The sequence below is a fragment of the Mya arenaria genome, chromosome 5 (genome assembly GCF_026914265.1).
Source record: "Mya arenaria isolate MELC-2E11 chromosome 5, ASM2691426v1".
NCBI classification, from domain to species: domain Eukaryota; kingdom Metazoa; phylum Mollusca; class Bivalvia; order Myida; family Myidae; genus Mya; species Mya arenaria.
Window position 1 is genome coordinate 30967093 of NC_069126.1, and position 26199 is coordinate 30993291.

The window sequence follows — 26199 nt, forward strand, 5'->3', positions numbered from 1 at the left end:
TATTATTCCTACAGACTTGGACCAATTATTGGCTTTACGATGGCTCCCAGTTGTTGATAGTTAGAACGGTTTCTCATGTTGCTGTTCAGATTTTAAAGTTGATATTCTTGGTGATTGGCGGTAATATACATATTTAAGTATCTATTAGTAGTAGAGGGGAAGTTTTTTGTTTCAAAACTGAAATCCACCTTCAGTAGCACACTACTGTAAACAGTTCTTTTGTACGAAAACTAAGCATAGATGACTCTACAATAGAAAGAATAGATCCTTCGTGCATTTAGAGTTAACGTTCGAAAATCTGTCACTTTTTACATACATGACCAAATTCGCATATAATTCTTTTTCAGAAAATGTTGGTAATATGATTACGAAATTTTACACATTTGTACAAAACCTGTTCTTCAAAATGTAAGTTGAGGGCACTTTTTGCAAGTTGCTTATTATGGGAAAGAAAGACTTATTGAGAATCCACATTTCGGAACACAGTAGATTGGCGACAACTCGAAACGGCTCTGGATCGAACTAAAATCTTCATGCATGACGTCATGAGTGTTCGAATCTTGTACTGGTATCGCAGGAACAAAGAAAAGCATATTTAACATTTTTTTTTTCATTTTTTTTTTTTATTTTATCAACAATTAATATCCAATAAACACAAAATATAGTATGGGAATTGTTCCACTTAAAGTAAAATAACAAATATTTACCCTATTTTCTCGTTAAAGGTATTTTTATGGTCATTGGAAATAAATGTTGCGGTCTCAACCGTGCATTGATGCTTTACATTTGTAACAATTACAATGAAATTAAAGTAGGGAAATTTAAATTAATAATGAAAAAAAACCAAATCAAGAGTTAAATATACGCTAGCTTTATGCATATACATATTTTTTATGAAAAATAATGATAATAAAAAAAATATCAATATTTTGACAAATCTATATTTCAGCCTGAAACCGGAACATTTTTTTTCTTTCTGACCATTTTATTCACACAATCATGGTAAAATAACTAAGATTTTTGTTCATATGAAAACACACATACATGTATATCATAATTAAAACTACACTCTATAATATAATCATCATATACAATGGAAAACAATATTCAAAATAACTCACACATTTTATTTAAGAAATCTGACTCACAAATAATTTAGTTTCCTGTAACCTCCATTAATAACCATAATATTTCATTTGTTATGCATAGTGACCCCATACAATAATGGTATTATTTGAAAGGTATTTGATGACTGGTTACTTATATGTAAAACAAATATAAGTACATCACTTATAGATATTACATTAAAAGTATATCTGCTTTTTAGTAGTATTTCAAATGAAAGTGTACGAAAATGACATATTTCGCAGTCTCTGACGGCCACAAAAGCTTGTCTGTTGTAAAAGTTTCGGCATATGCTTTTTATTGTTTATTTCTTTACACAAATGCTTTCATATGATATCAAAATAATATGGGTCACAATGTATACAAAATTCACATATTTTTCCTCGGATACCTTAATTATAACGCTATGTCATGGTTAAAGGCTTTTACTTACTTACTAGAATAAAAAAAGTTTGATGCGAATCGGTCGCCGAACCATTTATTTAGTGTTACTACATATATACTAACAATCGTTATTTTCTAGTGGCCGACATAATATTGTGTAAACTAATATATCTACCGCTTCACCTGATTACATTAATAACTAGCTGACTGCTTATTTCCTGAAATAAATGTTTTGGCAAAATTGAAGGATACTGCCTTCTAAATTGGTCAAAATATAATGTTGACCATTAAGGGTGATAGGCTGTCATTCATAATTCTGTTTCATTCACGTCACACTCTGTATTTCATTGAAAAATGAAATGATGAAAATTTTGTTTTAGTGCCTAATTTCAGAAACACTTAATAATAAATATCGTCTATATTTCTATCGTTTCTAGTGACTTAAAATATACATGCCATGCATAACAAATTTATTATGTTTATATTTTTCAGAGTCGGATAATTCACAGGCCTTTAACAATATACATGTGCAAACGTCGATGTAGGAATAAATTAATAATTGGATAAAACATTTCAACGCATAATTTTAATGAAAATCTTGAATTACTTTTAGATTTAAAACGATATAAACAAGTGGTTTGTAGATTTAATTCGACGCTTCCTGAAGCATCTGTTTTGACGGCATTTTCAAACATACACATGTACATAAAACACAACCAATTTCCGTTTAAAAAATGCTCGTGAATTTCATGCTTCATTTCTGAAAAAAATCCACCCACCTCCACCGGTTGTAAACCCTGTCGAAAGATAACTGAATGTTGCTTCTGTTTTTCACTTTTTCAACCAAAGCCGTTGAAATAAATGTTTCCCTTAATTGCTTACAGCTTAGGAGCGCCGACATTTATACATGTATATACGAGAAATAATATAGATAAGATATGTATCTTAAACATATTTAATTTTCCCTTTCGGAACTATTATTCTTACCATTATTATTTATCATGATACATATGATTATAATATTAATTATAATATTTATTATAGTAATTATTATTATTATTATTATTATTATTATTATTATTATTATTATTATTATTATTATTAATATTGTGGGTGATGTTGTTGTTGTTGTTGTTTTATATTTTAAAAGTCAACAATAGTACATTTTTGTAATAATAATAATAATGATAATAATAATAATACTAATAATTATAATATTATTAATTAATTACAAATTATTATTATTATAATTATTAGTATTATTATTACAGGCCTTTTCAATTATATTATCATATTATAAAAATATATTATATTTGAATATTCATATTAATAGTTTTAATACATAATAGAAATAATTTCCCCTGTATTTTTAGTCTTTCTTAACACTGAAAATTTAATTTAATTAAAGTTTTCATTTGTAAATTCAAAGTCTAACCACACACTTTTAAACAATGCACAACTTTATGAAGAGAGAATTACATTAAACTCAAATATTATCGTAGTGATATGCTTAAATAAACGACAGCTTTAATATCACAAAATTTAATAAAGTTTCATACGACGGTAAAAACAGATGCAGATATTAGCATTAATTAAAATAATAAGACATGTGGATTTTAAAAAAAACTACTTATTTCTATTTCAAATAAAACATGAATAACGTAAACTTTATCATTTTCGTTAATTGTGATTTTCTATTTGACTTTGAAGAGACCAGATGCAGAGTTTCACTAGCGCAAAACAAACATATCTTCCGTTTTGGGGTTCCGGATCAAGAACTGGAGTATGCTGGGTTTATTTTACGGTCTTCTGCGAAAGAAAATTAAGGGAAAACACGGGACCTGTGAACCAGTCTTTTTGTTTGCGTATTCCGCGGTTCCAAGCGATTTTAAAGTTCTGAAAATTTCTTTCTGTGAATGAGGAATTCTTTTCATTGATTTTATGGGAACTTATTTTCATTCATGACATTTGTTTAACACAGTAAACAGATACCTTGCACTCTCATATTTTAGAAGAAAAAAAATGAATGAATTTCTTTATTCATAATATGTATGTTTACGTATAAAAAATATCATGCAATAAGTCATGGTACACTGTGTAAAAGAGCATTCGCATTTTAATCTCTAGACAATTTGAAAACATCGCTCTTTAGACACTATTCATGGCATGATATTTTTTTTAAAAAGACAGTCATATGTTTTAGAACCAAATGATAAATATAGTTATTGATACTATCACACTCAACAAACATTTATTTTACAATAGATACAAAATTAAGTAATGCATTTTAGTTTTCGTCAATTAAAAAAATGCTTTCTTTAATAATGAAACACACGTGTTTTGAAAACAAAGGGAGGTAATACAAGTCATACTTACATCAAGAAATGCCGTCGATATATTTATATAGTTTTTGCAAGTAAAAATAATCTATTAATGCACACAATCAAAATTCTCATATATCCAATTCTCGTTTCAAATTCATTTAACAATTATAAACACAACTTCAAGATACTAAACCATTTAGCAAAACCACATTTCTGTTCCGATTCTACGAATTCTACATTTTGAAGAAAGAAATCATCTAAAATTCCAAACACTCCGATTATAAATGAGTAAGCTTTGGTATATAATCGTAGGGACCCTGATGGTACGCGTTCATGCCGCCAGCAACACCACACGGAATTCCTGTCATGTGACCCGCGATTTGGCCTTGATCCGGGTCATCGTGACACGTGCCCATATCCGGATACATAGAGTACGAGTTCATGTAGGGGTGACTCCCACCCCCTCCCCCACCCCCACCAGGGTAAACCCCGGGGTTGTTCTGATGGTGATTCATCGGTATGTTGTAGTGCTGTATTGAATGATGATTGTTATATCTCTGCATCTCCAAGTTGTTCATGTTGTTCATACAGTTCATAGTCACGTGGTTAATATCCCCGGGATGATTCAACATCGTGGGCACGGGAGAGTTGGACTGTTTGAGGCACGATGGACTGGTCTGGGCGTGAGAGGGAGGGGGTCCACCGACGTGATTGTACATGTCCGCGGCGCTCGGGTAATGCCCGGGGGGCATGCCGAGGTTTTGATGAGATCGCTGCCCGGGGCTTGGGGACTGAGGATGAGGCGAGGTTAGATGGCCCGGGGGTAACGGCCGCCTGCCCGTAGGGTCGGGACTGCCTCCCCCGGGCTGGGATTTACTACCACAGTCACTTAGAGAGTCCTGACCCCCGGAATAAGACTCCTCACTGTCGCTCTCCCCCGACAGGTTACCGTCCATCTTGCCCAATCCTTTCTCGACATGTTTCTGGCGTTGTTCTTTCTTGTACTTCATTCGTCGATTCTGGAAATAAAAACATTACTTATTGCAATACAATATTCCCACTAAGTTGCAGTCACACTATCAATAGAGGCGAAATACTACCCGTATCTGTACGTGTGGACTTCTTTTTGTGCACTACGTCATACAAGTACGTGCATATTGTAAACATTTCTACTGACATGTACAAAACACGTGGAAAGTGATTTTTGCTCGTGTCAGCGAGTGTGGAAGTTAAAGTCAATATTAGTAACAATTCCACTCTCAACAACGTATACTGGACGTCTCCTACGTCACCTAGAGTCGCGTTAGTGCTGGCCACGTTTTATTTTCGTATCGATGTTTATATTGCCAAATCAATGACCTACTTTGCATTTTGTCGATTTTTTTATGCCATAAGTAATTACTTATGTTTAATTTATTAAGCGTAGATGCAAATATTGCCACGAAGAGTATATTCAGTTGTTTACCAGTCAATGTTTTGATCAGCTGTAAATTGCATATGTTTTCTTATTTTGTAAATCATTTTAACTGATTCCTTGTCCAAACATTAGATATTTTTGCCAACCTTCCAAATTTAGTGATGTTTAACCTCAACACAGTAAGTGTATATGTTATTGTAAGCTAACGCGATTTCAGCATTAACGTAAGTGATCCAAGATGGCGGATACCGCTCACAAACTATGACGATTGTTTTCTTGATGTTATTGTAATGTGAGAGGTGTTAAATATACTATATAATTCAGCAGGTAGTTCAATTTTATTATCTTCTCAAAGATTATTCAATTTAACTGTTAAAGCTGCACTCTCACAGATTGAACGTTTTGACAACTTTTTTACTTTTTGTCTTGGCACGAGCCAATTTTTGCGAATATCCATGGAAACCAGTTATATAAGATTGCTGACAAAAAATAGATCGCAGATTTTTATATTTAAGTTCAAAAATTGATGTTTTATGATTTTTTCTTAAACCGTTAAGCCATAAAACATTGATTTTCGAACGGAAATATGAAAATCTACGATCTGATTTTTTGTCTGCATCTTATATCATTGGTTTGCAGATATTAACGCAAAAAATTGCTCTTTCCATGACGAAAAATAAATACAGTTGTAAATATGGTATATCTGTGAGAGTGTAGCTTTAAGTAGCGCGAGTAAACGTGTGTATAATATCATCACTAGTTCATGGGCTACAGGGACCATTATTATTATAAACATTAAAAAATTGCAATCAAATAGTTTTGCGTTACATGGCTATCAGAAAGGCTACTATGTTTCACATCTGAAATGAACAGACTGTTATCAAATTGCACGCGGCAACACATGTTGAATAATTGATGATTGTGTTACTCAATCAAATTCTAGAGTAGTGAATAATATGATAATGTAATTACTAATTATGCTCGCACTGACATTACAGAAAGACAAAAAGATGTATGCACAGACTTGATTTAAGGCTAATGTATATAAAAGGATTAAACATTTCAAATCCACCAAGGCATTTGGAACAAGGTACTCACTTTTATATTTAATATTTGTCTTCGTCAGATAACTTAAAGGTCGGGGTAATAGTTTAAAAGGCAGACGGCCAGAAAAGGGTAATTTCACTTAGCCTAACAGAGCTGTCGGCTAGTACAGACTGACAGTACATTTTTTCAAATAAACAGATTATTAACCAAATATGTCAAATGGTTGATTTAGTGTATCCTATACATATCTTGTGAATTTTGAAGTCTCTCAAGCATATTAGAAATACCACTTTCAAATATATATTTTTTATAACTGTTTTCAATTCCTGAAAGCTTTGGGATACTGCTAGAGGGTACTAAGCGATATTAAGACGCAGAAGGTTTTGGTTTTTGGTATTAACATCACGCACTACTACACTAATATATATGCCAGGTAAAACATTTTGAACACAATTGCCAGTACAACATTTGCATACAGCTACTTTCTACACCATGACAAGTTACTTTTCCTTTCAACTCTGTCCTGTTGTATAATATGATAACAGAATAGAGAAAGCCCAGTAGCCCACAAATCAAATTATGAACGCTGATTGTCAAATGTATAAAGTGTTCTGAAGCAAAAATAAGAAACTCACAGGATTAGAAAATGTATGTCATTAAATATTTTGACAAGGCAAAACGTTAGACCCTTCGTAAACAAGGCCTAAATGCATATAGTATATATTGTATGAGTGACCAGTTGACCAGTTGAACTTAGGGATGCCTTGTCATTTTAAATGGTAGGAAAAAGATTTATTCCTTCACAAAACATGTTCATTCTAGCCTAAGATGACAATGTGACAGAGATGGTAAACCACCTCGAGAGAACGACTGGAGTTACTTGCCCTGAAGCAATCTTGATCACATTACGCTAAAATTCATTTCGGTCCTCCTTGCCCGGCATTAATCCATTTTGAAGCCGAGCGGTGAACGAACGTGGAAAGGTTCTTAGTGAAATAGAAAGTTCATCATTAAAAACGTGTATACTTTTATCCATCGAAACGGACATTTTTCCTTTACTAGATACATTGCCCCCAGAACCATAATTGAGCTTGTCTGTCGTTAACGTTGAGTTCTTCGTTTCGATCCTTCTCCTTTTTACTTAGGGAACTCTTTTTTCAAGCTAACTGCCCCTCTAAACATACTTATCGATATTCAATGTGACATTATCTTTAAATTACTGGAAACCAATTTTCGATTATCCTTGTAGCGAGTTTGAGCTGGGCATCCATCTCTAGCCTTTTGCTTCTACACATTAAGCTGTTGGAGTGAAACTATTTTATCTTTGTTCGTTCAATGTGTTCAAAACATGCTTAAAGATGCTTAGTTGGATATTGGTGTACCAATATTATTCAAAATGAGCACCTTAAACAATAATTTGATCTGTCCATTTGTCTTTCAGTGAGGTTTAGTAGAGCGGCCGCAACTTACCCTCGAGGTCGACTTACATGATTCGATTTTATTAATTTTAAACATGAAGACCATGAAAGTTTTGTTCTGATCTAATTTGACCTGTTCTATAACCCTCTTAATGCTTTAACGGTGATTTTACTGGACAATTTGCTAATGTTCTCGTTAAAAGCGGAGCATTTTCGATCTTTTCATGTCCAAACAAATAACAATTGAAGTGAAAAAAAACCCTGCTGTTGCCTCATCTAGTCCAATAACGATGACCTACTTGAAACCTTATTTCGATCTTTCACTCTGGGTAAAGTTTTAAAGAGCAGCAATTTCTATCAAGTTGCGGTAGAAGTGAGACTCTTTTATAAGAAAAACGTGCATTGCCTTAAATGTTCAGAAAGACCCATACTACTTATTCCTAGATCCTGGAACTATCTTTCGATCTACCCTTGCTATCCTTCTACAAAGGAGACGGCTTAAGGAAACTACTCTCCTGAATGATTGAAATCAATCACTACTTTCCATAATTAATAATGATTTTACCTGGAACCATACTTTACTTCATTTGTATGTGAGGGTAATTTAGAATGGCCGTTTATATATTCTTTGGGACTCCATACTGGGTATTTGTCTCTGTATCAACTTACATATCCAATTACAGGTTGATTTTGGGCACACGCTTACTAATTTAGTAAATCATTTCTATACAACATACATAGAACCATGTCTTTATATGTTTGACTATGAGGTTTAGCAAAAATGACCACCCTGATCCTAAGGAGTCGCTGTTTTCAGACTCCTTTTTCACTTGCATTGAGTTGAAATGAGCATATCAGCACCTTATATGACCAACATCACACACATTTTGATATTTTGATCTGTCTCCCTGTGAGGTTGAGTTGGACGACCATTTTTATTACTCGACAAATGAAATAACTTTTCCAAATTTACTTTCGTCACATATGCACATCATTATGAAACTTTACCTTTTAGTCTATTTTCTATAGTAAAACATTTATCTTATTGTAACATATTCTGATCGGCCTCTCCGTTAGGTTAAGTAGATCGGCTATTTCGATCATCGGGGTTGACAAAGGCAACGATAGGAGTACACTTTTACCATTTACAAGCTGTAAGACTCTCAGTATAAAGACCAATATTAAATGCGACTTCTGAAAGTTAAGACTTTTCACATGAAGCCATATTTTGAACTACCTCTCTGAGCAGCGATCTCGGTCCTTCTTGGTCTACAGAAGTAGCAGTGGAAGTGAACGCCTTCACCCGCTATAAGGCCTTTCATTACATATACCAATACATGAAGAGTAAAGACAACTGTTTTACCTGGAACCATATTTTGATCTGCCTCTCAGTGAGGTTTAGTAGAGCAGCCATCTCAATCCTTCTGGGTCTACAGAGGTAACGGTTGAAGTGGAACTCCTTCTCCAGCTCGACCAACTGGGCGCTGGTGTACGCTGTCCGTGCACGTTTTGTTGGTTCTGCAAAAAAGAAACATCACCCATAATCATCAAGAACACATTGAAAACATGGAAGGTAAGGTTACTTTTGGAGTTATTGTAGGTAATAATCTTTTCAGGCGACAAACATGATCTCGAAAATGCATTGTGGACGCAAAGTCTACTGAAGATGCGTCTGGTAGCAGGAGTCATTTTTAATACTAGCCTTAACAAATATGGTAAAACCAACAGCAAACTCTTCGTTCATTGGGCCTTCCAAGGCGGTAACCCTGTCATTTATTGTTATTTTGATGCATGTGTTGTCTGTGTTGTTTGTCAGTGTGGTGTCTCTCATTTAGTGTCAGTTTGGGCAATATGTGCCAACGTGGCGGACTGTCTTCTATGCTTGTCCTTGTAGTTTTCGTAGTATTATTAACATATGTTGTCATTGAAATACCTGCCCCATCACGACCATTTTGATGACATTCAGAAACCAAAATGTCTTATTTCAACGTCACGCGCGTTTGTTTAATAATTCGGTTCTTACTACAGTATTTACAGGAATGAAAGCGAGACATTTTTAAATGTCAATTTGAGCCTTTCCGCATTATCAACAACAATTTGTCCATATGATACACATTCAATGAACCAATCAATACGACTTTACCAGTGCTATTATCTGAACCTAATTTATGTTCAACATAAAACAGGCAACGGGTCCCGCGTTATAAGCTTATCGTTGTAATCAGTATTTCAAGTTGGAAACACAATGAGATGACATACAATAAAAATACATTTGTCAATACGGGATTCGGTTGATTAACGCATCAGTTTTATGTTCAGACGCATGCCGTAAGCACCAATTGCCAGCACATGCGCTGTCGGCACAGCGATCTACAGAAAACAGTTTTGCCTTCTGCAACCATAAATGGACTGAGTCCATCGCTAGAATCGATCTACATGATTTGAAGCTAGACAAGATTACAAAAATCTTGACTGTCACTGGCCAATAAATGTGCAAACACCAAATCAGTGCAAAAACCAAATAAAATGTATCATAAACCCACCTTAGTAAAGATTCTTGTATCTTGTATTTTGATTTTGTACACGTAATTGAAACGTGTAAACTATGCAAATACATGGATGACGTTGTTTACAAAAAGTAGCCAACACGTACACGTACTTGCCATTGCTATTGGACACGTAATCGAAACGTGTACAAAATACACATACATGGATGACGTAGTTCAGAAAAAGTAGCAAACACGTACTTGACATTGCTATTGGACACGTAATCGAAACGTGTACAAAATACACATACATGGATGACGTAGTTCACAAAAAGTAGCCAGCACGTACACGTACTTGACATTGCTAATGTTCACGTACAAGTAGTGTTTGTTTCTCAGCCGCTCTATCATCTAGTGTGTAAAATGTACGTTCATTTACGCGCCGTTGTTTCAGATTATGCATTAATTCTGTTTTAAAGTAATTAAATTGATACAGAAAATATTCTTATAACTCTTAACGCGCATTGATAACACAGAGAACAGCTGTTGCATGGACAAATACGTATTCATTTTATGGGTAAATTTTATGATAAAAAATGCCTTTACAAATAATACTCATCCCATTAAAGGGACTTGTTCACGTTTAATGAAGTGGGACATAGAACATTATATTTCGTGTTTAATGTGAACAGACTGTTTCAATTGTCGTATTAAAAGTTAAAATAAAAGTTATGTAGTTCATGAATATTTAAAAAAGAAAATGAAAACAGTAAAAGAAAATGACAGTCAATCCATGTTAAAGTATTTATTGTAATGCTATCAAAATTGGATTGCGTTTGATGTGTATGTACAACTTTCCTTCAAATAAGAAACTGTCAGCTATAGTTTGGCGTTTTACCCGTGTAAAATAGCGCATAATAGTTTCCCAGTTTATTGTGTGTACATATAGCATTAACAGATTAGTACAGATACACATAACGATGCTATTTTTAAATTGGCTTGGATTTACGTGGTAGACAAACACAGTAAATGTCGAATAAGAAAAACACGCAAAACCTGTTTGACAATAAGTTTTTGACAATTTTCTTTTATTTTCTTGCAATTGTATCATCTGGTGTGTACTATAGAAAATAGTCCCTTTAATACATGCCCTACACGCTTCAAGTCTGATGTAGACTTGAAAAGTTTGACTATAAATAACAGAAGCGTCCATAAATGTCATCCATGGTTATAACTTGTGTCCTCAAATTTGCATTTTTGATTTACAGCGGGCCTGCCACACCAGAATATATAAACATTAAATTTCATATATTATTAGAACTAAATAAGCCAGTCGGGCAATTTCCTTCTACAAATAAGCGTTATAAAACGAAAAACATAGCAACGTTGAAAGCAGGTTGCATAAAACCGCGACATGCAACTAAATGCAGGCTCGACATTCGACATTGGAGCTCGACATACAATATTTGACGGTGAATGCAACCTCGACATACCAAGTCCGACATTAAATGTAAGCTTATCATAATATATTGTACATTGAATGGAAGGTCATACTACATTATACATTTAATGTAATGTCGACCTACTACATTGTACATTGAATGTAGGGTCGACATATTATATTGTACATTGAATGTAATATCGACATACTACATTGGACATTGAATGCAAGTTAGACATACTACATTGGACATTGAATGAAGTTCGACATACTATTTTGGACATTGAATGTATTGTCGACATACTACATTGGACATTGAATGTATTGTCGACATACTACACTGGACATTGAAAGTATTATCGACATACTACATTGGACATTAAATGCAAGTTCGACATACTACATTGTACATTGAATACAAGTTCGACATACTACATTGGACATTGAATGTTATGTCGACATACTACATTGTACATTGCATGTAAGCTCGACATATTACATTGTACATTGAATGTAATGTCGACATACTACATTGGACATTGAATGCAAGTTAGACATGCTACATTGGACATTGAATGTTATGTCGACATACAACACTGTAAATTGAATGCAAGCTTGATTAACTACATTGAATGTTATGTCGACATAACACTGTTCATTGAAGGCAAATTTGATATACTCTGTTGTGCATTGAATATAATGCCGACATACTATATTGACCTGCTTTTTTGTACATTGATTGTAATGTCGATTTACTACATTCGACATTGAAGGCAAGTTCAATATACTTTTTGTACATGAAATGTCGACATCATGACTAAAACATGCTCATGTTGAAAACATTTGAAACCCAAAATTCGCAAAGCATGACAAGTTTGATGAAGATCGAAGAAATGAATATGAAACTCAATCATGCGCATTTCGTTAATGATTTGATAAACAACAAGTTCAAGAAAAATATAGTATAACAAACATACATATACATCATACAGCTATTTGAAGTGATAAATTAGTGAAACCATCAGTTAAGCAGGGTATGGTTGACTACTTGATAGAACGAACATTTACGGCCTTTTAATTATTTCAGATGTCACTATAGTATTAAAAACAATGTTAATTTTCTTTGTAAAATATTATTTATTATGAAGGATTTCACTGGTGCATATGATTAAGAATTTGTTATTCTGTTCTTAATGTCAAATATTTTGCCTATGTCGATACATTTTACGCAAACAAGATATGAAGGTAAACGCGCAGTTAATATATGTTAATCATAACCTACATTTACAGCCAATGAGGTCAAATATCAGCAACTTAATCGCTGTTTTACAATTTAACAGACATAACGTCATAAGGTGATTCGCTGCCTTCAGAAAACGGGTTATGATCTAAGTCAGTTATTATATATTGTGTAAAATATTATACATTTATCTTAAATCATTACGATTTGACACAATTTGTTTTAACTATTTACTAAAGGCGAGCTAAATGGAATTTCAGTGAACATTAAAATATCATACACTATCATGTTCTAACTACCCTAAGTTTGGTGAACTTCGAATTCATATTACACCAAGGTAATCAAAAGTGACAAAAGCACAAAAGGCATTTTATTTTCCAAATTTCTAAATAATTTGGTTAATTTGTTATCTAGCCTAAACAAAAACTATGGGTGCATATATGTACTTAAATTAATTTATATACATGTAAAACAAACATAAATTCTGAGTGATACACCCTCAACTACTTTCTAAGTAATTTATTTATGGAAAAAATAATTCCTATTAACAATTTTATAACTGGTTATTTGATAGCTGAAAACGCACAAATAATAAATGATTGGTGAATGCTAAAATATTTAGTGCGATCTACTATGGTCTCATAAGGTAGCAATACCGTGTTTTCTGCACATTTCTTAAAATTAAACTCGATATCCTTTATAAGAACCATTATTTCGACATGTATTCATCTTTTTTGGTATATTAAAACAATTGTAAAATGTGTTAAATCTTATTTGGGAGTAATAGTGCATCTTTAATGTTAAGCTCGCCCTTCCTCATGTTATTGTTTTGTAATAAATATAGCTCAGTAGGTCATTCGCGCTATGCTTGACTGATTTATGTGGAATAGCTGTATTATTTACATTGTTTCTATAAATAAATAAACATGATTAGGCTTTGTTAAAGTTAGCTACGCTATCTGCTTTGAATGGTGATATTAATTATGATGAGTGAATATGTTTAAATAAAACATTTACAGCTGAAACAGTTGTCTCATTATTTGTTATAATAATTCTGGTTACAAATCTGTCAATGAAACTTGCAGAGTAGTTAAAATTTGAAAGTTAACAACATAACAGAACAGAACATATTTTATTTCACCTAAACTTTACAATTTTGTGTGTTAAATTTAAATAGATAAATATCAAATTTACAACTTAACTATATATGCAGTGAGCGACTTATATTATTGATATATAAAGGATGAGCTGAAAATAGTTAAATTGCAATTCATCAAAGTTAGTACAAGAATATCAAGTTATTTGACTTTCGTATACATATACATGTAGGAACAATTATTTTCAATATATGACTTACTAACATGACAAATATAGTAATGAATATCTTAACATAAGGGTAAAACGTGATTTAAATATTCTTAATGTTGATGTAAAAACTACTTATAACAACGATGACGTTAACATCTTTGCTAACTTAGATAAAGTTCTGAACAATTGGGCCAATAATTGCCATTCCGATAGTCAGTCCTCGCAGAAAATGTGATAACCATCAAATGATTACATGAAATTGGAAATATGTCATTGTTTTGTAATTCAACACAAAGGAACAAAACACTATCATGATATATACTTAATAGCCGGATCTGCGTTCCGTAACACATTGATTCTATGGGTTGGTAGAAGTTAGTAAAACATACGACTTTCCACCTTCGACATTAAAAAGATGCTTGTCGTTCCGACAAGACATTGGACATTTTACAAAAATATGTTTCAAGAAAATAATAAAGAAATTGAATGTCGTGTTTGGTCGCCATTGGACACCCAAAAATGAATGTAACGACATTGGATATTGGACACCCGTTTTTGAGTGTCCAATGTTGTATCAGCGCAACATTTAATCATCTCTTGAAGGACGTCGTATGTTTTATAGCTTACTTCACAGAGCTGATTCGATGTCCAATTTCAAACGTAAGTACCGTTTACACATATGTGGCGATATCGTTCAGAGGTGGCGATTATTTTCTAACTTTCATATTATATGATTATACACAAAGTCATATTGTTATCGCCGACCCTGTCTGCTACTGTCACCTATGCTAACATGGATGAAAGCAACATTTGTCGAGAGAACAACACACAAAACTTCCAAAATTCAACCTCCTTGAGTTATATATACACAGACCACTCAAACCAAAACAAGGTCTTGCATGTTAATATATGACTAAAGTCCTTCCATTGGTTTTTAATATACTTCTAAAGTTGTTTCATTATTCTAAGGCCAAATTTTTTATTTGAGCCAATGCAATTTCTAGTCGGACTCGGACTTGCGACTGTTTGTAATCATGGCCACTAAACATTGACTCCGTTTGGCATTGCTTTTTGTATTATTAATTCAATAAATGCGAATATTTTTCTCGATTGCAAATGTTGCACAGACCCCCAGCCACCAGCCAGATGCCGCTAAAATGGAAATCATTTGGCATGGCCGTATTTGATATAAAGTTTTATGAATGCGAGTTTCTTTGCTTTACTTTACTCAGAATTAATATAAGTTTTATAAATGCGAGTTTATTTACTTTACTCAGTTAGGATTAATATAAAGTTTTATAAATGCGAGTGTTTTTTTGCTATACTTTACTCAGTTAGGATTAATATAAAGTTTTATAAATGCGAGTTTCTTTGCTTTACTTTACTCAGTTAGGATTAATATAAGTTTTATAAATGCGAGTGTTTTTTTTACTATACTTTACTCAGTTAGGATTAATATAAAGTTTTATAAATGCGAGTGTTTTTTTACTATACTTTACTCAGTTAGGATTAATATAAGTTTTATGAATGCGAGTTTCTTTGCTTTACTTTACTCAGTTAGGATTAATATAAGTTTTATAAATGCGAGTTTCTTTGCTTTACTTTACTCAGTTAGGATTAATATAAGTTTTATAAATGCGAGTGTTTTTTTTACTATACTTTACTCAGTTAGGATTAATATAAAGTTTTATAAATGCGAGTGTTTTTTACTATACTTTACTCAGTTAGGATTAATATAAAGTTTTATAAATGCGAGTGTTTTTTTACTATACTTTACTCAGTTAGGATTAATATAAAGTTTTATAAATGCGAGTTTCTTTGCTTTACTTTACTCAGTTAGGATTAATATAAGTTTTATAAATGCGAGTGTTTTTTTTACTATACTTTACTCAGTTAGGATTAATATAAAGTTTTATAAATGCGAGTGTTTTTTTACTATACTTTACTCAGTTAGGATTAATATAAGTTTTATGAATGCGAGTTTCTTTGCTATACTTTACTCAGTAAGGATTAATATAAAGTTTTATAAATGCGAGTGTTTTTTTACTATACTTTACTCAGTTAGGATTAATATAAGTTTTATGAATGCGAGTTTCTTTGCTTTACTTTACTCAGTTGAAAAAGGTTGTATAGTTAAAAAACCAACTAGCTGCTGCCGCCAAGTGTATAAATGTTGATATATTTATATGTTAACGTAGCACCAAAAAACTGTAGACTTTATGTGAAATGAAATACGTTCTGTTCATAATCAATGCTGCATGGTCTTGTGTGCAGTATAGGTTTTTCAAAGACCAACCCCCCAGTTAACAATCAGTGCACGTTTAGGCCTGGCAGCGTAAAACCCCAAGGGTGCCCGAATGAAGAGAACGCTAATTCTGTTAAGAGTTACATCTGGTTAAACGTTTTTCTGGAAAAGATTTCATTTGATTGCTCATGACAGGAAAAACAGATCTAGAATAACACAGAGACCTTTCAAGTTGTAGCAAAAACGATACGCCCCATAGACTAAGTTTTTCTCTACTGTTGACGAGATGGAATTCGCACCAGGGTAACGGAGGATTCAGTAAATATCCATTCGTGACGCAATCGAGCTAGGGTCTACAGACATTCGGAACACTTCGGACATTATCCATCGAAAACAACCTGGGATGTATGCTGGTACATCGGTAGAAGTAGTTCATTTTAAATAATAGTATTCATTCATTGTAGTGTTTTAACATGTATTTTGTATATCTAAGATTGCCAGTAAAGTGTATTATTGCATTAATAATTAAGATTCCCAAGAGTATAGTCATTGATTTTAAATGCGGTCTACTTGCAGCGTAGTTAAATGAAAAGATTTCTGACATTGTAAACCGTCCATATTCATCCGATGCTGTTTTCGATTGAAAAAGGCCGAGGAATGGGTCTACAGAATGGCTTGTATATAGTTCTGACAAAATGAATTCTTTGAAAAACAAACGTAAAAAATGCAGTTGACCTAGTATGCACAAATTTTCCTGCATCTCGAAACATTTTTATTTTTGAATTTTTAGAAGTGAATTGTGAGCCTAAAACAAAAATATGAAAACAAAAATATGTATGCTTTCTATACTGGGTGCCTGCAAATATCGAAATCACTGCAATTGAAAAGTAAAACAGTATGCTTTTTGACCATTTTTATGTACTTATGATGTCCAAAGGAAATATTTGTATCAAATAAACTATAAAAATACAATCTTGGGGGTTAATTTCATACACGGGGGTCTAATCGATGTGACCATACCAATAAATTGAGAAAACTTATATGCATCTACACAGGTTGTATAAACGAGATATGTTTTTTTAACCCTAACCCTTTGTGATGTATAGTGTTATTCTATACAGGAGCGAAACCAAATTATGACGTCATATATGTGATGATGTAAGATGCTATTTTTAGAGATCAAGCTTAGTACTATTTGAAGGCTTCGAGGCCATTTTATGACGTCATATATGTGATGATGTAAGATGCAATTTTAGAGATCAAGCTTAGTACTATTTGAAGGCTTTGAGGCCATTTCATTGGATGAGAATGTTGGTTATAATCTAAGGACTCTATGAAACAGTCTATACCACGTGACAAATTACGCCATAAATGCTACGTCGGAAGGCAGCATTTTGCTTTGAATGAAGACTTTAGACAGAGGTAACATAACTAACACTTTAACACTTCTTCACCATTTTAAATGAAATATAGCACAGTCTACGCCGCTTACGGAGACCCGCCTTCGACCTTTTACCAGAGTTTGATTGAGAGTTTAGTTTCATAAAACACTTCGACAAACCTTTTCTCAAAACGGAGCACTGTCAAAACATCTTTTGGAAACAACTAATCAACTAATCAAAGTCCGGTTATGAAAAAAGGCGGGGCTCTTAAAGCGGCATAGGCTGCCCTTTGTTTCATTTAAAATGGCATGGTAAAAGAAAAGTTATCTAAGTTTTTTAAGTCTTCATTTTAAGTAAAATGTTGCCTTCCGACGTAGCATATATGACGTAATATATCACGTGGTGTACACACACTTTGAAATAGAATTCCATTTAAGCAACGACAATGGTGCATTTTTTTCTTTGCTTTCAATTAACAGTTTTAAAGATGCACTCCTACTCCGAAATAAGATTTACCACAATTAATAATTGTGTTTAAATATTCCAAAAAGGATGAATAAATGTCGAAAACAATGATTCTTTCGAAGGATACCAAGTTTAATTTGAAAGAAATGACCATTAAACACGGCATATCTTCCTAATGAGACTACAGTAGATCTAAGTAAATCTTTTAGCAATCACCAATCATTTAATATTTTTGCGCTTTCTGCTTTTAAATCGTGTTAACAGTAATTAATATTTTCCTTAAATGAATTATTTAGTAAGAAGTTAAAGGTCTATCAGTCAAAAATGATGTTTGTTATACATGTGTATGTATTGATTTTGTGTATATTAAACACAGGTCATACATCCAAACTAGGAATTAGTACATAAGTACTTTTGTTTTTATAAGAATTATTTATTTCGAAAAAAACATACATGTATAAGACCAAACAAAATGATATTAATCTGGTTCCGGTGGGTCGTCCGTATCGTCCCTCAAATATGGGGGCCAAAAACAATGATCGCGAATAATTTGACATGTATAATGCATATAACAAGAACCATATTTATGTTGTTTTGCCTAAGATTAGAAACACGTTTGTTTTTTGTATTGATTTTGAATAAGAGCGTCACTTTAATAAAACAGAAACTGCTATCAAATTTTGATGTAGTCTGATCTTTCTTAACATATTGTAATTAGGAAATTTCATAATATAAATGTACTTTATGAACTGTCATTTATCGTTTATAGAATGCATCAAATATTCAAAGTTAATTGACGATGCACGTAAATTACATTCATAAAACACCTTCAGGTAAATTTAGACACAAAGCAAAATTGAAATTGTGTGTTTTGAAACTGATACTCCCTAAATACAAAACTGTGTATTTAATCTGTATAAAAAGTCAAATGGTTTTCATAACGCTGGATTTCATTTAAGTGAAAATCCACAAAAACGCTCGCCGCGGGATGCTTTTGAACTGTTTTTGCACGCAGCGGTATAGAGTGAAATTATCGCTTATATGCGTAACGTTTCAACCGCATGGGATATTAACATCAAAAGATTTTCAAAACCCTTCTCCCCCTATATGATAAAAAATATTCCTTTTGAATACGGGTCGAAGCATGCTGGTTTTATTTGTGATAAGGTGTAGTTTTGGGAATACCATAACTATAGCATTAATATATCGTTTCAAAGCAATGTTATACTTCTGTGTGTTTTTCCCCAAAAAATGACTCAAATATTAGTTTAAGGTTTTTTCTGTCTTATCATGATGAAATATCATTTCTACAAACTTGTTGAAATGTATGTTTTAATACAAAATGAAATGTACTGCTAGGAATTCAACCCCGCATTGAAAGTATCATTCCCCCCGGTTTTTTTGGTTTCGTGCGATCTTTTTTTATACGTGTGACAGACAGACAGACACACAGTCAGATAGACAGACAGACACACACTAAGATAGACAGTCAGATAGACAGACATACATGCCTACAAACAGACAGGCAGGCAGACACAGACAGACAGACAGACAGACAGACAGACAGACAGACAGACAAACAGACAGGTCTTAAAATACAGCCGAGTCCCAAAAAAGACTCCACATTTTAAAATGCTTAAAAAGAACGGAGAAATGACAACATTACATTTTGCTGAATGTGTGAAATTTCAATATCATTTCATTTAATCAAGTTTGCCACATGAGTAATTGCTTAAGTGGTTCAATTCTGTTTTTATATAGTGTATATTGAACACAGGTCATACATCCAAACTAGGAATTAGTACATAAGTACTTTTTTTATAAGAATTATTTATTTCGAAAAAAACATACATGTATAAGACCAAACAAAATGATATTAATCTGGTTCCGGTGGGTCGTCCGTATCGTCCCTCAAATATGGGGGCCAAAAACAATGATCGCGAATAATTTGACATGTATAATGCATATAACAAGAACCATATTTATGTTGTTTTGCCTAAGATTAGAAACACGTTTGTTTTGGTTAGTGTTAAACTACGCAATAAAAGTGTATAGCGAAATGAAGACTCTTAATGACAACCAATTGCAATCGTGTTAGTGGTCATCATTATATTTTGTCCAATGCGACGGAAGCATCTATCAAATTGTCCAATACATTTATTTCAGTAAGCCAGTTGTCAGCCGTTATTTTTAAGTGAAGCGGTTAAAATAAACAGTGGCTGGCCCAGTAGTGAGTAGTTTACACACTATAATGAAGAACACTAAAACTTAAAGATTGCTAGAGTGTACGAAAAGAAAATGGTTATGCGACTGCGTAGTATCAAACCAGTTTATACTAACAATCTTTAACCATTACTTAGAGTGTAATGAATGGCTTGAAAGGTGAAAGATGATTCATCTGCTTGCCTCAAATTACTCCTGGCTTGATGGATCAATTTACATGTCTGTACGACGCCCGCCGTATCTAGATATGTTTTTACCTACTATTATCAGATATTGTGTTTTATACATTCGTGATGTCCCGTTGACAGATACCCGAATCTCTAATAAAATGTCACTCCGAAACTTATTGTGATACGATTTTCGGTATTCAAAATCATCGGTTCGTTTAACATTGACTTTTACCCCAATAAACAATCGCTTTGGACGATTTACGCTGCAAAATTCTGTAAGTTGAAAAACAAATTGGCACAATACAATTTCGTAATTCGATTCACAGTATTCGTTGAATCATTTCGTCGGCATTTTCAATTCGGAAGTTACCATTTTTCGCCGTATAATCTTGTCCAAAATATGAAATACGAATATGCGGTTTTCAGCGCAAACATTTTCCCATTAATGGCAAGCGATACGACCGCCAGTACTGTATAACGAATTAGATCCCTGTATAATTTTCACATAAATTTTGTCCTTTTAGTTCAATATTTGTTAGAAGGGTCGACATATTTATACATACCAAAAAGATGGCAGACGAAGATCGTTCAAAGCGGCTGGCTGATATGGATACGGTCGACGGGACGCTTTATGCCTTTGGTGCCAAAAGTATATCCGAATTTAGAAACTATCAAATTGTCTGACCAAAAAATGTCATCAATTGTGAGTAGGACTTTTGTATGGTTGTAGGTGTATAGTGTATATGGAGATGATTTATTTTCCATATGAATTTATTTTTAACAGGAGTATGCGTGATTAATTACTAGTTTACCCTCGGCTACCCTGTATAGGCTCACGAGGACTGAAGAATAATAAACAGGTCCCATAAGCCTGTCAAAGTTTTCATATTATCCATTCTCCTTATATGCCACCTTGGCTTTTAAAGCACCGTAAAGATCATCAAGTGCTTGTTATATTATCAAACACGGTCTTTTATTGGTTTAAACACTATTTATTCATATAAATAAGTTGTTAATACATAAGCATATTACAAGTATACAGTATTTTATTAAAACTTAAAGATCCAGTGGTTTGTGTTGTATTCATATTTATGGTTTTATGAAAGAGAACTTTGTTTGAAGGATGATTTTCGATTTTATTTCATTTCAAACTGATTTCCATTTTTTTTATAGCTTTTGTTTAACAAAAAACGATATTTTGACGTTTATTATTGTTTGTGTTCTTAGCTATACTTAAATTACAGAAATATACGTTTTTAATTGTAGACTTAAACAATATCATATCATCAGTCAGGTAAAAGCTGCTGCTGTTGCTGCTGTTGTTGCTGCTGTTGTTGCTGCTGTTGTTGCTGCTTGGGCTAATGATGTTGTCATAAATTGTCAAATATACACATTCATTACTGAATGTCTAAATGACTTATTGACTTGATGAATAAATTAATAAAATAAAAAATAAAATAAAATAATAAAATAAAATTGTTGCGTTCACTAAATGAGGTAATAATGTTATACTTGGAGCCGAATCCACTAGACAATATAACAATCTTTCAAATATAATTTAAGAGTTGCAATCATTAACAAAGAATATTGAAATGTCGATCTGTTTCCTTTTTGATAATGTGCTTATCAACAATAAAGATTTATAATCTAATTTTCGTACAAACAAAATTATAGTTGAATATAGTGGATTTATCATGCATTTAGTTACGGCAATAATAACTAGGTTATGATCAAATAATGAGAAAATTGAATTTTATTAACTTAATCAGATGAATTAAATAAAAAAATAGTAAGGGTTATGTAAATGTTAATTAATAATATTTATTATATCGTAATTAAATATTCGCAATTATAATAATTCTGTTTATCACTGTTATTTATAATACTATTACTATAACCTTTATTATTATTATTATTATTATTATTATTATTATTATTATTATTATTATTATTATTTTTATTATTATTATTAAAATTATTCTTTTTTTAGTATTATTATCTGCATTATTATTATTATTATTATTATTATTATTATTATTATTATTATTATTATTATGATCATTATAATCTTGATTATTATTATCAATATTATTGTTCATATGAGTATCATTTCTATTTTAAGTTTATTATTATTATTATAACTATTATTGTTAGAATAAGAATAATAAAAAAGATAATAATAATAATAATAATAATAATAATAATAATAATAATAATAATAATAATAATAATAATAATAATGATAATAATAAAACTAGTCCTATATCTTTCCTTTTTATATTGTAAGTATGTTAAAATCAGATGCCATTACAAAAATCGGTTTCATGGTCTAATTTATTTATACATGTTTAATCATCTTCATAAATTCTTAAATCAAAATATCAAAACAATCTTACACGACTTGAATAATTATAATCTTTAACAAAACATCCTTATAAAAGTCCGATATTACGAATGAAAATATTTGTAAACTTAATATCCTTTTTAATAATTTCATGAAGCGTTTTCTATTATTTTACTAATGACTTAATTACATTTTTTATCGACAAAATGCCAAAATAGTAATTGACATTCCCCAAAATCACCGCGATCAATTTACGGTATATCTCTTGTGTTTAATACGTCAATAAATTAAAAAAATATACACCTTTACTTACAAAATATAGGCTACATGATACTTTTGAACGATTTCCAGACCCTTAACAATACTGTAGCGATATTTATACACTCATTTATAATATAGGTTGCTCAGAGTTTCAAATTTTCTCAAATAAATTGAAATATACACCATTTTATGAATTTAGGCGAAAAATCCAACTCCAATGCGGGCATAATTAGGCTTAAGAACACAATAGTGAAATTTAAGCTATAAATTTTCAGCGTGCGCCGCGGTTGACAGTTATGGCCGTTAAAATTACATACAGTGGCGATAGGGCCTAGCTGAGCTATAAACCCACCGGCAAATACGAACACAAGTGATTTATATTACTAATAACTTTTATAAGCCTCAGAGGAAAGAAAGGAAAAAAATCAGTCTGGATAAGAATTATAATAAACAAAACTAACCACCGAGATTTTGATTTTGCGGCTGTTGTTGACCGGAAATCTGCGTTTGCGAAGCTGGTGGTGGTTGTTGTTGCTGCTGTTGCTGTTGTTGATTCGTAGTTTGTTGTAGCGTCTGCTGACGTTTGGTGTTTTGCCGCGATTCCTTCATCCAGGGGTATATCTCCTTTTTGACATTTCCGGTCCCTGTCGGACTCTGAGGGTCCAAATTTGGGCTACATCCGACGGCTTGCACACACTGAGACGAAAATTGATCCCTGTAATGATTTGGGCTCATATCCCCATTGCCCACAACAGCGTTCGACCCCGGGGTCAGCCCACACTGCTGACCCTGGGGGAAATAGTCCCCGCCCGGGGGTGACGGACTAGGGTCCCCGTAACTTCCACCTGTAGTATTTTGCACACCTCCCTCGTAACAATATCCGTTCTCATTTGGATAATAGGAATTAAACGATTGCTGATTATAATAGTAGCTAGCTTTCTGCATCTCGAAATCTGGAAAATTTATTTCATTCTGCTCCACAACTGACATGATGTTCCTCAATTCATTGCATACGTTCTCTTTGCCATCAATCACGTGATTAATAGCTAACCAATCAGCTGCCTCTAAAGCGCTTCTCTATTTGCCGATCGCTGTAAAAAGAAAAACACGACGTTTTTATACACTGAACAAAACGGCGAGCAATGAAATTCACATCAATATCCACTGCTCGCTTCTTTTTCACATAAATAACGAAAAATCTTTGACACTTCAACAAATCTCTTAAGAACTTCGGGAGATGTAGACCGCTTCGTTTACTTTTTTCAAGCGGTACTTACAAAACGCTACGCAATGTTTTGAGTGTGACGCGTGTTACCGAAAGGTTTAAAAGCAGAAAAGCGGAAAGAGAGTGTTGTATCATTAAAGTCGGGTATTTACGAAACATCTCCATGGTGGATTGACTTCCAGATTTCGCTATTCAACAGACACTAGACAGACGTACGAATACTTGTAAAAGCGTCTGGATAAAATGTAACAACGTTCGCCCGTGTATTCAACAGTAATCAGCGTATACTACAGAATCGCAGCCATTTACTGATAAGCCCAAATGTTTGCATTATACCGCACAAATACAATTTCATGGTCAATATATCGTGTAATTATACATTTACGCCCATGTACAGATGTCAAAAAAATCCTGAAAGCATTAATTTATGTGTATTTATACGTAGTTTGTTTTGGCTAGTAAATATTGCAAAAAACAGCACTTGAATAATAGGCCCGATTGTTCGAAACTTTTTTATAAAGTTAACAATAACAATGTTGTTAACGTAATCGTTGTTAACTTACTTTGTTTAAAATTACTGCTCTTGAAGTTTAATGGATACATTTGTGATATTCAGTATTTTTAACAAAAGCGAGACAACTGTTTCATCTGAACGTGTTTTATTTAGCTATATGAGCATATCATTAACTATATAAGGTTTGAAAGTTAACAACGATGTCGTATTCCCGTTGTTAACGTTAACAATCGGCCCATTATTTCAGTTAACCCTTTCATAACAATTTATTCCATATAAATAATTTGTGTTTATCAACTGCCATCACCAACATCATTATCATCGTTATCGTTGTCATCATCATTTAAATATGTATACATAAAATTAAAACCTTTATTTTTTCAATGTTGAAAGATTATTTTCTTCGCTACGATAGAAACAAAACAAAAAAGAACAGATGTATTTTATTTAGACATAAAAGAGTTCAAAATATCACGTTCCGTTCGATCATTATGTCAAACTCAATTTAGCTACGACGAGGATACAGTATACTTTATATTCAGTTATTCCAAATGACAGTTCTTGGAATAAATATAATTGATGTTTATTATTAAACTATATATGATACAAAATATGCAAGAAATTTAATTGATCTTAGCGATGTTTCATAAATTGATGTTGAATTAAATTTCGTTCCTACTTTTCAAACATACATTTTGAGTGATACTCCTTTAACTTCTTACTAAATAATGCATTTATGTAAACTATTGATTACTGATAACAAGATTGTAACCGTGTATTTAATCGCTGAAAACGCAAATAAATAAATAAATGATTGGTGAGTGCTAACAGATTTACTGTGATCTACAATAATAGTCTCATAAGATAGAAATACCATGTTTTCTGACCCTTTTCCTTTAAATAAACTCGGCATCCCTCATTATCACCATTGTTTTCGACGTGTATTCATCCTTTTAAATATATCAGTTTATTTGTGTTAATTGTTGTAAATCTTATTTGGAAATAAGAATGCATCGTTGAAAGATATGAGTTAAAAATATACTCACTTTTGCTTTCATCTAAACTCCGCTGTATGTAACATGTTAAGACTTACACGTACAAATATATATACATTTATGAAACGTTGATTTCTTGAATAACAGCGGAATAATACACCCAAACTATTTATTTTAAAATAAAC

General features: G+C 32.5%; 1 protein-coding gene across 1 annotated transcript; it reads right to left on the reverse strand.

The window, feature by feature from the left end:
- Positions 1-607: 607 nt before the first annotated feature.
- On the reverse strand, positions 608-26199 carry LOC128234649 (homeobox protein HOX3-like). The gene is made up of 4 exons (XM_052949016.1): positions 26066-26199; positions 23742-24371; positions 9079-9233; positions 608-4852 (listed from the first exon to the last, which is right to left on the reverse strand). Exons 2-4 carry the CDS (start codon positions 24268-24270, stop codon positions 4112-4114), a joined length of 1425 nt encoding a protein of 474 aa, XP_052804976.1. The 5' UTR covers positions 24271-24371; positions 26066-26199; the 3' UTR covers positions 608-4111.